Raw genomic sequence first — 15,517 nt, 5'->3', positions numbered from 1 at the left:
GCTTCCTTCCCTTCCATTCCCTTCCCTCTTTCCTTTCCTTTCCTTTCCTCTTCCTCCCCTTTCCTTATATTCCCTTTCTATGTCTATACCTTGTCTATTCCTGAATAATGGAGATATCCCAGTGGGTGTGAAAGACAGTAACTGTCCCATTCCAGGCAACATCATCCCTGGGTGCTCCTCCGCCTTCAACTCTTACAAGGAAGAAACTAGGTATTATGATCAATATAAACACATAGGGGGTCTTTATGAGTTTGGCGGACAGAAAAGATCGTCTGCCAAACGCCCATTCTCAGGTTGCCGCAAGTGTGGTCGACTTCCTGCAGACCCCATTAGGAGTTTTCCGCTGGAGCAGCGCAGCGGGAAACAGCCTACAACATTTGACGGCGGCTCATAATTGAGCCTGTGGCATTGCTGCAGTGTGTAGGGTGCATCAGCATCCAATCCGCTGTTTACTGTCTGTATAGCAGGCGCAAGGGCCACGGTCATAAGGTGGCGTCAGAACGCCACCACAACCCTGGTGGTCTGAAGACCGCCAGGGTCGTAATGATTCCCACAGTATCAGAAAGTGGTTAAGGGTATACATTTCAAGCTGTTGGTGCTGCATGTCAGATGCTGCCTTCCTTACAACAGATTTACTGTTTCTTTTCAGCTTAGGCTAGAATCAAATTCAAGATACTGTACTAGCACTGGACCCCTACCGGAAGTGCATCTATTTCAATACACTTGGCTGTAAAATTGTACACAAAAACTTGCAAACATGTCGGAAAATCAATTTCACTAACCAAGACATTTGCACGGAAAAAATGAGATTTAAAGTTATCAGATGACTCCAAGTAACAAAGGACACAGTGCTGGGTTCATATCTAAGAAAGTTATGCATTCTGTTATCTGTAGTCTCGTTTCACTGCATTTGATTCAGTTCAGTGTTGTGCCCTTTGTGAGATGTAGTAATATGGTAATTTTTAGGGTATTCATAGAAGATTCTCTTTAGATGATTACTTTTTCATTTCATTTAAAAGACTTGCTTAAAAGACTTGCTGCAAGTACAATATTTATATTGAAATGAAACTGGAGGAAGATTTTTAAACAAACTTCTGAACTACACAGATAACTTACATCTGCCAAACCAAGCACTACATCATCACCTACAGTGAAACTGCCAGCAGATACAAAATGATCTTCAAGACAAAAAAGCACTGCATGACCCCTAGATCCCATTCTGCATTGATTAGTGCAATGCCATCAACCTCTTCTTCAGTACAAAAATAAGTAAAAATCAACAGTACGTCATCATCACCAAGTTTGCTTCCCCATTGAGACCCACCTCTACATGCTGCATCTCAAAATGGTTATCCTTCAAATCCCTAGCCCTTGTAATATCCTTGTCCATATTTTCAGCACATTCAAAGCCAGCTCCTACTCTGTCTTACCCTATTCCTTCATAGAAAACACTCTCCAGCGAATCTCTGGCATCCCAGCTAACCATTGTCAATGCCTCTCTTACACAAGATACTTTCCCAGAAACTCTCAGATCTCTGTCTCTTGATATTGCTGAACCTCAGCTGCCTTTGACACCATCGACCATCCAACACTGATCCATACCACAAGCTCATGAATGTGAATGACTGGCAATATTCTTCACAGCTACCCATCTAACCAATGCCAGTTCATTCAAATTGAAACCTTTAGGACCCAGAAGATCCCTGATACCTGCAGAGTACACTATGATTCTGTCTTGTCCTCTGTCATGTTGAACCTCTACTTGGAGCTCCCTGTGACGCTACTTAAAATTCACTGATACACAATTGTCAGACAAGTCTGATTCAATGTCTCAGGTGTTTCATGCATCAAGTGTATCAAATACAGCCCACATATCTACTAGACCTGGATGTCTAACATTTACCTGAAAAGTATCACCACTGAAACAGAATTCCTACTATTCTTCAAGAACAACAAGCAACAACTAATTAAAACATGGATCAACGACATGTGCCTCGTTGTTTTAAACTACTACTTTGACTTAATGCCAAGCTGTTTCTACTAGCAAAAGTGAACATGATTCAGAACTGCCTGTGAAGCCTTCTTACTCTCGTAAAGTTGATGGTTTTAATGTTGTGCTTCATGGGCTTCTGGCACTACACACTGGCCTCCATTTAGGGCACCCTATATGTTACAGCACACTTCATCAAGTGCTTTATAGAATTTTATCCTGTTACACCCACACTGAATCAATTCCTCTGGAATCCTTTACGTGCTGATATCATCTTCAAACAGAGCTGCAACAACCAGCATGACCACATGTCTGGCTGACAAGCTGAGCACCTCAAATGGCTCTTGGTGCACCAGCAACCAAAAGACCATCAGACTGGAGGGGACAATGTTCAAAAATTAAAACAAGAAGGCAACAAGCCTTCTCCAAATATCCACCCAAGATTCTAGAAAAAGACAACTAACCCGCTTCTTAGAGGAGAACCGCACCCTGGACCCTTACCAATCCGGATTCCACAGCAACCACAGCACCAAAACCGCCCTCATCGCCGCTACTGACGACATCAGAACCATACTGGACAGCGGTGAAACCGCGGCCCTCATCCTCCTGGACCTCTCGGCTGCGTTTGACACCATCTGCCACCACACCCTATGCTCACGCCTAAGCAATGCTGGGATTCGTGACAGAGCCCTGGCCTGGGTCACCTCCTTTCTCACCGGCAGAACCCAGAGAGCCCGCTTCTCCCCATTCCGCTCGGAGGCCACCAAAATCATCTGCAGCGTACCCCCAGGTTCGTCCCTCAGCCCGAACCTCTTCAATGTCTACATGTCCCATCTCGCTAACATCGCCTGATCCCACAACCTCAACATCATCATCTAATACGCTGACGACACCCAGCTGATCCTCTCCCTTAATAAGGACTCCGTCAAGACCTACCTCCATGAAGGAATGAAGGCCATTGCCGAGTGGATGAAGAGCAGCTGACTCAAACTCAATTCCGACAAGAAGGAAGTCCTCATCTTCGGCTCCACCCCCTCTGCATGGGATGACTCCTGGTGGCCTACCACTCTCTGAACAGCTCCGACTCCCACTGACCACACACGCACCCTAGGATTCATCTTGGTCCCCTCACTATCCATGACCCAGCAAGTCAACATCATCTCCTTCTTCAACACCCTCTGCATGCTCCGAAAGATCTACAAATGGATACCCACCAAAACCAGAAGAACAGTCACCCAAGCCCTCGTAAGCAGCAAACTGGCACACAGCAATGCCCTCTATGCAGGAACCACTGCCAAACTCCAAAAGAGGCTGCAGCGCATCCAGAATGCCCCCTCACACCTCATCCTGGACATCCCCCACCACTGCCACATCACAGACCACCTGAAAAACCTGCACTGGCTCCCAGTCAACAACAGAATCACCTACAAACTCCTCACCCACGCTCACAAAGCACTGCACAACACCGGACCAGACGACTCTCCTTCTACACCCCGACCCGGCATCTTCACTCCGCCGACCTCGCCCTTGCAACGTCCCACGCGTCTGCAGAACTACAACCGGCAGTAGATCATTCTCACACCTCGCCACCAAAACGTGGAACACTCTTCCCACCCACCTGCGCCAGACAAAAGACCTCCTTACCTTCAGGAAACTTCTCAAGACCTGGCTGTTCGAGCAGTAGCACCACCTCCCCCCAACTTCTCCCCCTCCCCTCTTCAGCACCTTGAGGCCCTCACTGGTGAGTAGTGCACTTTACAAATCCTTGATTGATTGACTGATTGATTGAAGACATCCTTGTATCTAGCAAGACCACCCAAACTTTGCTTATATTAGGAAAGAGCTTAATACACACCTCTCTAAAGAAAAGTTTATTACAACAAAGTCACATTCCGCAGCGGTCGCCACTGTGTAGTCATACTTGGGTCAGAGTGACAACAGGGAGAAGATTTTTTCTAATTACTTTAGTGCAGTTTGATACACCATGAAACGTTCCAAAAAAAAACCAAAAAGCATGTCATCCACCTCAGCTCCTTCCCGGAAAGAATGATCCAGCAAGTGGGGGAGAGAAAAAGGGGTGCTCCCAATACACTTTTTCCTCATGCATTTTTTTTGACAGAAAAAATTTGACAAGGATACAGAGAAAACAGCTGAACAGAGTTACACCAAATTTGGCAGAAAGCTAGACCTTTATCCAGAAAGCATGTTTTTTTCAAAATTGGAATTTTCGTTTGCTCATAACTTTGGAACTGATTGATGAATCTTCATAAAACATTTAAAAAAAAGTCTCTTCTATCTCATCTCCTTCTGGGGAAGAACGTAGATCTTTACCCAGAAAGCATGCTTTTTGTGATTTGATGTAAATCCATTCAGTAGTTTTTTGCGAAATTATGGTTAAAAATGTATGATATTTCATGTTGTTGTAAACAACATGCATCCACCGTGTGGATCAGCATTAGAGTAATCTCAAACCACCTCATCTTGTTGGCTGGCCGCAACCTCAAGAAAATGTTACAGCAGCCATGTTAGGACTTGGAGACTCAGTCCATGCATCCTAATCAAGTCAACTTAAATAAGCCTAAGGAGGGAAGGTAGGGATACTGTTTGACCCGGCATCCTTGGAAGGGTTTCCCCCTGACTTTTTGCCTTCTCATCTCTTATTTGCTTACTTCGATTTTGCTGGCTTTAGGATGCTGAGCACTTTATCACTGGTGAATAGTGCTAAAATGCATGTGCCCTTTCCCAAAAACATGGTAACAATGTCCTATTCACAATTGATATGTTTAATTTACTTGTAAGTCTTTAGTAAAGTGCACTATATGTGCCCAGGGATATAAATTAAATGTTATTTGTGGGCCTGAAGCACAGATTGTGCCATCCACTTTAAAGGCCCTTTAAACATGACTTAGGCCTGCCATTGCAGAGCTTGTGGGTGCAGTTTTAAACTGCCATATCGACCTGGCAAGTTAACCCACTTGCCAGGCCCAACCCTTCTTTTTAATACAATTAAGAGACCCCTGAGGTAGACATTGGACAGCCCCAAAGGCAGAGTGCAGTACATTTAAAAAGCTGGACATGTACTTTAAAGTTGTACCTGTGCAAGTAGTAAAACACTCTTAAATTTGTTTTTCACCACTGCAAGGCCTATCTCTCCCATAGCTTAACATTGTAATTTGCATTTTCGGAGTGTATTTTCCAATTGGGAACATATAGATATTTTCAGTTTGGTGTCTCTAGACTTGCAATTTCAAATCTCAACTTAAGGTGATGTTGGATTTTAAGTTACAAGACTGAAAATGGCACTTTTAGAAAGTTGCCATTTTCTTTCTTTAACCATTCTGTGCCTCTACTTGTCTCTGAATACACATCTGAGTGGGTGACAGATGGGGCCATGCGCATTCCTTCTAAACATTCACCCACAAAGGAAGCTAAGGTGTACCATTTACATCCTGATAGCCCATCACCAGGCTGATGGGTCTCCCTGGGCTGGATGGGAGGGAGGTGCTGACACTTGAATAGGGTTGTGCCTATCTCAACACAAAAGAGCTACATAACCCCCTGTAGTGTGTCTGAAGCCAGTGAAGGAAGGGAAGGGAATTTTGTGCACTTCAAAGGCCTCTCTTTGAAGTCTCCCTCACTTTAAAAGCACACTGGCTAAATTTATTGAACCCCAAGCCCCACCCTTAATGAGTACACTTCTGGACCTGAGGACATTCTGCCCGGAGGAAGGACTGCTGTGCTGCTAAAGACACTGTCACTGCATTGGAACTTTACTGGGCTATGCTGGACTCCTGCTTTGCTGTGCCTGCTTTGGTGCCTGCTGCCCTCCTTGCCTGGGAGTGGGAAGGACTAGACCTGAAGCTCTATGGTCTTGCTGGCTTGCGTCCTGTTCTGAAGTTTCAGGGACATCAAACACTTCATTCACCTCTGCTACAGGTTTTGGACTCTGACAACTGTGAGTCCTACCCTGCCAGGTGGTGCCAATCCAGTCCTGGGCCCTTGGAAATGAATTCTGCAGGTGTGTTCTGAGACAATCAACACACCACTGTCACTGCACAGATCGGAACCACTGCAGCTCTCCTCGACGCATCGTCGCTGCCGTTAAGGATCAGGACTTAGCATTGCCGACTATGTGGCTCAGGACTGAAGCATCACCATCAGCCCTAGTTCATCACCTTGGCATTGCCAGCTGCGCGGCTCGATGACGACGCATCACCTACGTCGTAAAGGTTTGATGCTGCATCTCAAGGACATTGCATCAACAACTGCGTGGCTTGATGATAACACATCCCCTCATTCGTGAATCTGAAATGATGCATCACCTTTGTATTATGCACTCTGTTCCTCGCATTGGCCCCTCAACATCGATTTAACCCTCCGCACAAGGTATTATTTAAGAGGAACAAGGTTAGTCCCTATAGCCAGCCTGGCCTCCATCGTGGTCAGCCTGAACCTTTGGATTTACCCTGATCTAGCGTGACCAGATAGCCTTGGGAGGCTCTTTAAGTCTCTATGCACTATAATTACACATATTCTTTAAAAATTCATATCTCGACTCGTACATATTAGACTTTTGTTGTTTTGGTCTTGTTTTGTTCATTAAATTAAAATCTATTTTTCTAACTTGGTGTGGACTATTTTTGTGTGGCTGTTTCGCTGTTTTTATTATATTAACTGTTGCACAAATGCTCTACACAGTGCCTCCTAAATTAAGCCTAACCACTCTGTGCCAAGCTACCTGAGGGTGAGAACAGGATTCTCTACTTGAACAGGGTGCTTACACTTGCCAACAAGAGACCGAGGTCCATATTTATACTTTTTTAGCGCCGCATTTGCGCCGCTTTTTAACGCAATTGTATTTTGTAAGTTTGTACCGATTTTGCGTCACAAAATGACGCAAATGCGGCACTAAAAACGTATAAATATGGGCCCAAATTTCTACCAGATATCCAGACGCAATAGGCGGAATGAGGGAATCACATAGGATGCAAATCTATTATAATTGTTTTTTTTGGAAGCATAGTGGCTTCGCAGTACTGCAGCACTGCCCTCTTGTAACTTGGTGGTAGTACTGTGGTACTGAGAAGCCATGAAAAATAAATGAGTGGGCCTTGAATTGCAGCAAGATCATGATGGCTGGCCAGCAAAGGTGTCATGGAGACCTGTGGGGGGTTGGAAAAGGGCCTGGCTGGAGGATAGACCCTGCAACCAACTACATGCTGCCCACGGCCTTTGGCAGTGTGTTAGGGGTAGGGCCTGGCACGCGACCAACCCCATGGCCATGCGCAGTAAGGTATGGTAATAAAATATTATTTTCCGGTAAAAAACATCTAGGAATTCAGTGAAAAAATAGGGTAAAGGGACTTTAAAGTTATGTGAAAATCTCAGTTAAAACATAGGGCCTGATTCGGAAAAGCCTGTCCGCCAAAATTCCAACGGGGAGTTTGCCGCCATTGTGGCTACTTCCCCACTAGGCCCATTACGAGTTTCCTGCTGGGTCAGCTGGCAGAACCTCAGTTTCCGCCCGCTGGCCCACGGGGAAATGGCCTACAGCATTGGCTCCGGCTCGTAATAGAGCCGGCGGCAATTCTGTAGTGCGTAGGGTGCACCAGCACCCGTCGCAATATTCACTGTCTAAAAAAAAGCAGACAGTGAACATTGTGACAATGCTGGCCGGGGGGTTCCTGCACTGCCCATGCCCAGTAAGTGGCAGGGTGCTGGGGCACCCTGCACTCGTTCTCCAACAGCCTTTTCTTGGCAGTGTTACCGCTATGAAATCGCTTTAGGAGAAGAGGGTCGTAATCAGCGCTGCCCTGGCGGATTAGGACCACCATGACTGCCAGACCACCGGGGCGACTACTCCTGGCAGTGCTGGCAGTACGACAGCAGCACCACCACCGCGGTCATGATGTGGCACTCGGACTGCGATCAGTAGATCGTCAGACGCTTAATGAGGCCCATAGTGTTTTAAATTAAAAAAAAACACTGAAATTCACCAGTTACAGTGAACAAAAGAAACTATGGGGCCGCACTCCCGCCGCGGCCATCAGGAGATCCCCGCTGGGCCGCAACACAGGAGCCGGCTCCGAATGGAGCCCGCGGTGTTGCGGCAGTGCGACAGGTGCAGTTGACCCGTCGCGCTTTTCACTGTCTGCATAGCAGACAGTGAAAAGCTGCACGGGCCATGGCTGGGGGCGCATGCATGGCCCATGCCAGTGGCATGGGCAGTGCAGGGGCCCCCAGGGGCCCCTTGACTCCCATTACCGCCAGCCTTTTCATGGCGGCTGGCAGTAAGGGGACTCGTAATCCCCTGGGCAGTGCTGCAAGCAGCGCTGCCCTGGCGGATTAAAACCACCGGGACCACTGTGGCGGGAAACCGCCGGTCCCGGCGGTGCGACCGCGGCACTTCAGCCTCGGTCGTAATTCCCTGTGAAGCACCGCCAGCCTGTTGCCGATGCTTCCTCCAGAACAGCCCTGGCGGTCTTTGACCGCCCGGGTTGTAATGACCCCCTATATCTCATGCCTATCACCTTCAGTGTGTTGGCTAACAAAGCCTTGATCACTGTGTGACCAAGGGCTGTTAGCCTAAATGCTTCTGTTTGCTGCTAAAGGTGATTAAATAGCAATTTAAACCGCATGGAATATCAATTTTTCAAGTTTTGTTCGATATTTAAATATACTACATGAGAATCCACTCTCACAACCCGAGGCAGGGCTTTTGTTAGTCTCTTCAGCGACGAGTGGAAACCAGTGTATTAAATTGAAACATATTTATATTTGCATTTATTTACAACCCAAGGTAAATATGCAATATCCCTGTAAATTTACAATGCTTATCCTTGGGAGGAACTAGAAAGTGAAAATTAGGACCTTCAAAGTTAGCTTCTTTTTACAGTTGTACAAATGATTGATTGAGACATAAAAAACGAAACTACCTTAACATCCTAAAATTAAATTAAACTAAATTAAACAAATGTGTGGAACATACACAGCTACCCAATAGGCATTCTGTCAATTAATCTGAAGAAAGCCTGGTAGGGTCAGAACGCCTATACGGTTCGTACATGTACGCTTTCTGAAATTTACGGACAATCTGGTAATTTATGATAAATTTCAGATTAGTTGTGAGACAGTTTCGGATAGTTGCACCTAAGTAAAAAAATGGTTCTCCCTCAATACCCGGAAATGCAGAACCGGAGATTTTGAGCAAAGCAAGTGAAGAGGATCTTCAGACATGGGATAATACATATGATTGACTGCTAGATCTAACTGAAAGGACCCGTGTCTGAATAGGCCCTCTGACTGATGCTCAAGGGTGTGAAAACCTGCCAGCCAGAGTTCAGCTTCACAATGAGGTTAAATGTGCAAGCAGAGCTGTAACTTCAACAAGGCAGTGCAGCTTCTGCACATGGAATCTTATGCAACCAGGTGATCAGTTTTTTGGTAGGTATAACAAAGTTGCACTTCGGTAATCGAAACAGGAAACCATTGCCTGAATAACTGCTCATATCATATAAGTCGGTAAAAAAGCAAGGACTTTCTTCAGGTTTCTAAGACACCCACGACAAGTGATGACAATTACTTGGGGGACATATGATTGCCTGGCATCTATTATCATCCAAAGTTTCTACCTCACTCAGCTGGGGGTGGAGTAGGGCCAAGAATGAAAAGCCATCAAATGTTTCTTAAAGAGAAACATTTATATGTATATATAACCGTCGATTTAAAAAACGAAATGACAAACATGGGGCCCAATTCACAAAATAAGCAAATACAATGGTCCATTTTGCCATAATGAATATGGGCCCAATTCACAAAGATAAAGATAGACTTTTGGTCTAAGTTTAGACCAAAAATCTAACTTTACAACTTTTTAGTATACAAAAAGGTAAGTACTTTACCTTTTGTTCTAAGTTTAGGTTAACTTTAGTCTAAGGTACTTACCTTTTTGAATATCGAAAAGTTGTAAAGTTAGACCAAAAGCCTGTCTTTACCTTTGTGAGTTGGGCCTATATGCATTATAGCTAAACAGAACCATTGTATCTACTTATACTTATTTTGGGCAAACGTTCATTTGGAAAGAAAACTGAAATGGAATACAAAACTGATCCATATATAAGGAGTAAGACATTCCTGAGGTTAACATTGTTCATCTTACCGTAGTAGTACCGGTCACAGTGTAGGCGTGTGATTGCACAAGGCCATTTATCAGTTCCGTGTTCGAAAATTGTACCTTGAAAATCAAAAGAGGGCAAAAGTTAAAGGGTGCAACCTTTATCAGCCAAGTACCAGCAACAGGCTGTGGTTATATGACATATTACAATACATTTTTAGGTTCTTCATTGTTATCAGAAGTTTCTTCTACCCAGATCTGCTACATCTGATGAATCAGTGTAAGTCCATGAGGATCAGTTACTGGTATGTCATGGGAGATAGAGTTTGAGTTGACACACGACCCCAAACGGTACGTCGTTGGGCCCCGCGGACTATGAGAACTGGCTGGGGGACTGCTATTCGGGCCATCTTCCCTCCCGGGTGGAGATAACCTGCAGTGACCGGGGAGAGGCATCAGAGGCCTAACTGCAGGGAACGAGCACCAGTCTAGCGTGTCGGTCGAGCCCGGATCAGGGAGAGGGGAGTACGCGCTGCGGACCTGGCGTCTACCAAAGTAAGTTCGCTCCGACGCCAAGCGCGGCCCGATGGAGGCCCCGGCTGAAAGAGAATACCAAAGGAGGGAAACCCCCTTCAGCCCTCCCTCTGCCTTGCCACCTACCAACACGGACAGCTTAACACGTAGCCAGTGAGAGTTCCCAGTGACACAGGAAAGGTGTCCTAAGCAGCAGCATACACTGGAAGAGCTCCTACCAGATTCAACCCCCTGGGGCGAAAGGCACTAATCCATGAAATTCGGCATATTAACACCATAAAAGAAGGGACCGGCGAGGCCCCAGGGTGAGCAACAAGCTGATAAGGCACCACTCCCTCTCTTTCGCCAACCTTCAACCTTGCAGTTTGGGGTTTCTGCACTTCATAGAAGTGGGAGAGGCATGTGCTGTCTGACACAAGAGAAGAAGTGGCAGATGCTAGGGCGAAACAAGTCAAGGGAGAGGTTGCTATCTATCCATCATCTGCTGCTGTAACTGATTTTAACATTGTAGGAATACCATGTGGGAGGAAGAGCAGAAGTCTCTATTTTCCCTTTCCATGACCACAGCTTCTGCATTAACCAATGTCCAGTCAAATCAGCTGCTACATCATAGAACCAGTACAGAAAGAAATGGCATCTATTTTGGACTGTGAAATCGTTCATTGGGCATGAGGACAGCATCTAGTGAACTGCACCTACACTGCTACTTTGGCATATTTAACTCGCCAAGGAGCAGTTATGTTTACTTTATAATTTAGTGTTTCTGGGGGCAATGAAACACTGAACCTCTTCGTTTTATCAGATCTATTCACAACCGAAAATCTTAATCTTTCTTTCTTTCTTTCTCTAGCCAAGGCGATAGACACGTGGGAAACAAATTATTGTTGTTTTACGTTCTACATTAAAGTGTGCTAGATTCCAATGGCATTCTAATTACGAAGATTCCCCTCATCAAAATACTTTATTTGAAAGCTGTCCCCAAAGCCAACCTTTAACTTATTTACGTATGATGGAATAGATGGAATAGAATTATGAAAAATGTAAATTACTCTACTGATAAAGATAGGCAATTGTTCTTGACTTTACTTGAAATTATTCCAATTATGTCAACACAAAACATATCTGAAATACTAATGAAAATAGTTTTTTCTAAATCAATTTTAATGGAATTTTTAAGGAATGCACCCCAGGATGGAATTTTACGTATGTTTTATGTGGGCTAAATCTGGCAGGAGTGGGGGTGTCCTCATTTTAGCACTTTATTATGGCTGACATAATACAATTAACAGGGATACTCTCGACTGAGAAATTTATTTGGCCTAAAATGTATTAACAATGCTTGTTTTTTACAATCTACAACATTACACATGCTTTGATACACAGCAAATTGAACAAAGACCTTTAAATGTCCCTAGGTTAAAGATGTTTTTATGTTAAAATACATACCACTAATTGAGTGGGAGGATGAATTTGCTTACCGTGGAAGGAACACTCATCCTACGAAAATCTTCACTTGATGTGGTCTGAAAAGAAATGTAAAAACGTGATAGGTTGGTTTAAACACATCTTTGCTATTAAAATCGAAACACTCACCTAGTAGTGGTAATTAACATAAGGACATGATGCCTATTGCGATAGTTGTTGTGTTTTTTTCAAATACAATGAGAAGGGAGTGCACATTAAAACTGAGAAGATATTTCTAAGGTGAACATATAGTCACTTCTGGGTTTCTCCACCACTCTTCTTTTAACATCATCTCTAGGCCAACACTTCTTTTCAAGCAATGTCACCCAGCTTGGCTTAAACGTAACAGAATCGTGTTTCATCGCATGAGCTGAGATGGTGACAATCAGTTGATCTATTCTTTATTACAAAATATATCCACACTGTCTCCTCAACTTCCTTCCTTTAACCCTACCTTCCTCATAAGGGCAACTGGATCATTATTTTCAGGATTCTATCAAACCACCATAAGTCAGGACTCTATTAAACCACCATAAGTCTGAACTCTATCAAACCACCATAAGTCAGGATTCAATCAAACAACCATAAGTCTGGACTCCATCAAACCACCATAAGTCAGGATTCTATCAAACCACCATAAGTCAGGACTCTATCAAACCACAATAAGTCACGATTCTATCAAACCACCATAAGTCAAGGGGCATTTACATCAAAAGCTATCTTTTGCTATCACACGTCTGTGGCTCCCACTGAATCAAAAGGTGAATTAAGTTTCTTGGCTCCATAAATGCCACTTGTTCCATCACTACAGTTTCTACAACTAGCTATGGAAGATCACCTTTTACTTTCCTTTTAGTCTTATAAATCCCTAAATGTCACTCACGGCCAAACTTTATCACCTCTCTACACAAAATGATTGTTTTATGACAATTTGTTGCACCCCACCCACAGCTCTCTTCTGTGACTGATGATTTCTTACTAGGCCACTCATTGACAATCCACGTTCTCACTCTTTTTAATGGTTCATCTACTTTAGACCCACTCATCTTTTCTTCTTTTTAATTTGGCACTTCCGATGCACCTCTCATTAGGAGCCACGGCACCCTCATCCCACTGCTTTCTCTCATTCTCACCATTCTCCACAGGCATGTGAGATCTGCTGAAACATGCCTTGAGCTCTACATTTATGGTATTTGTTTTCTTGGCATTTCTGTCTCTATGCATATGAATTTTCTGTTGATTTTATCTGTCTTTATCCGTATTAATTTTGGTTTTGTGAAACAACAAAGTTGAAACTAACATATAGCTGCACATACTCAATTGATGATGGGGCACTAATACTTGATTGCTTGATTGATTTTTATGCTGTAAGTACCCATGTGTAATCAACACACTTGTATAGCAGTATGAGCAATGTAGTACACATTTAAGCACATATGCGCCTGTTAAAGCTCCTTTAGCAAATTTGCTCCCTTTTTTAACCCCCTAACCTGTCAGCAAGAGCTAATGGTCTAGAAGTCATGACTGATTGGTTTAGGAATCAATCAAAAAAGGCTTACTTTCCATTTTAAGCCATATTTAAAATTGCATACAGAAGGGTAAATAGATGTTTTTTTGCCTGAACACATATGGTTTAGATGGTTTTTGGCCTGAACATTAGTACTCTTTTAGTGGATCAAAGTAGGATGTCTTGTGACACTCTCTTATGTAGTGCCAATTTTTAGTTGTGTACCTCATGTTTATGACATATTTAATGAATAGCCTCATTCTTAGCCGTGCACTTCATGTTTGTGGCATATTCATTAATTATCTCTTCCTCAGCTATGTGCTTCATGTTTGTAGCAAATTTATCAATATTCTCATCCTTATCTTCCTTCCGCCTATAATACACATACCTACCAAATGAAGTACATAATGTGGTGCAATAGTATGCTTATAACAGTCCCATGCCGTGTACATAATTGTAACTTTCTCTGTCTCACAGGACTTAAAGGATTGCATTATTTTGAAGCTACATATGTTTCTGCTCCAATAGTTTTTATCTACTTTTCGAAGTTCTTCTTCCATTCATGAAATTTTAATACTACTGGACTTGGTCAGAGTTGTTATTACCCCAATTATTCACCTGGAAAGAAGTGTAATATATGCATCAAGACCGACATTTAAATCAATTTAACCCAAACATTAATGTTTACACTGTGCAAAATAGTAATGAGACAATTGTATTCCAATCAAAATGTAGCACTGATCCTCGCATGTTTTCCCCAAATGCAAATTGCTTAATTTGTTATTCCTATAAAGCTCCCCCAATCATAAAATCAACCTCCTAGATGAACAAGGAAAGTCACTTCCTTGATTACTGCTGGATATGCTTACAGCATGTGCCTCCTTCAATGACTCTTGCTTATGATGTGACATCTTCAAGCTCCACAATGTGCATGACACTAAGAAAGGATACACGCTACAGTGCAATTTTCCAAAAGCATCTTGAAGCTTGCTGCCGATTTTAAAACAGTATTTTCCTTGAGCCCATGCAGAAGACGACTCCAGTCCATACTCCATGGACTCCCATGTAAAAATGATTTTGCTACAGCACGAGGTTTCTTGACAATTCACAGCAAATGTCACCCATCCCAAGCTTATTTGAAGTTAAACATTGCATAATTTCCCCATAAGTTGTATACAACAATGTTGCAACTTCTACAAATGTCAGTGATGATTTAGCTTATATCTCATCATCAGATCACCAGACAATCAGCTTTCATCCTCATCTGTGGTAGGTACAGGTTGCCCTTTTGCCTTAATGCAATCTACTGCTGGCACTCAATCAAGACAATTGAACACTTCACTGTCATTGACCTTTCCTTCACTCCTCACTTCAACACATAACTTAGCCACTTCCATTCCTCAAATTCCCATCACTTCCTCACCTGCAATCGGCTGGATGCTCAATCTATGAATGCAAATAATGTCCCCAACCAAACTCTTATACTAGAGTCCAGTCCTAAGCTGCTTTTGATTATTGCTAAGGGATGAGGCACCATCTACCTTGCATGACACCACTCCCGTAAGATACTATTAAAACTGCCTCATCAAAAACACTGTAAGAAAGCTAGTAACTATTTACAAAGAAGTCCTACCGACCACAAAAAAAGGGCATTCAGGCCCCTGATTTTGAATCATTATTTATAAAATGCTATCCATTACAACGTTCACTTATACCTTCCTCCTGTTCTACAACCACCATAAAATTCAGCAGTTGCCAAACCCTTCTTGGACATTGCTGTAATTACCTTACACCAGTCAAACCTCTGCATGATTGGAGATTTCAACACATGGTTTTCCAAGCACAATTCACATGAAGCTAAAAGTCTACTCTTCATGTTCAAAATATTGGATCTTCTAGAACTATGCAT

The 15,517-nt window shown here is 43.4% G+C and overlaps 1 protein-coding gene across 1 annotated transcript in view; it reads right to left on the bottom strand.

The window, feature by feature from the left end:
• Positions 1–15,517, bottom strand: part of LOC138297008 (calpain-13-like) — a 511,734-nt gene that overhangs the window by 262,641 nt on the left and 233,576 nt on the right. Inside the window, exons 8-9 of the mRNA XM_069236526.1 lie at positions 12,116–12,160; positions 10,149–10,223 (exon numbers count right to left, since the gene is read on the bottom strand). Of these exons, the coding sequence (XP_069092627.1) occupies positions 10,149–10,223; positions 12,116–12,160 (120 nt within the window). The remainder of the gene's footprint in view (positions 1–10,148; positions 10,224–12,115; positions 12,161–15,517) is intronic.

The sequence above is a fragment of the Pleurodeles waltl genome, chromosome 5 (assembly GCF_031143425.1).
Source record: "Pleurodeles waltl isolate 20211129_DDA chromosome 5, aPleWal1.hap1.20221129, whole genome shotgun sequence".
Taxonomy (NCBI): Eukaryota; Metazoa; Chordata; class Amphibia; order Caudata; family Salamandridae; genus Pleurodeles; species Pleurodeles waltl.
Note: the sequence above shows the minus strand (reverse complement) of the source record. Positions and strands in the feature narration are given on the sequence as shown.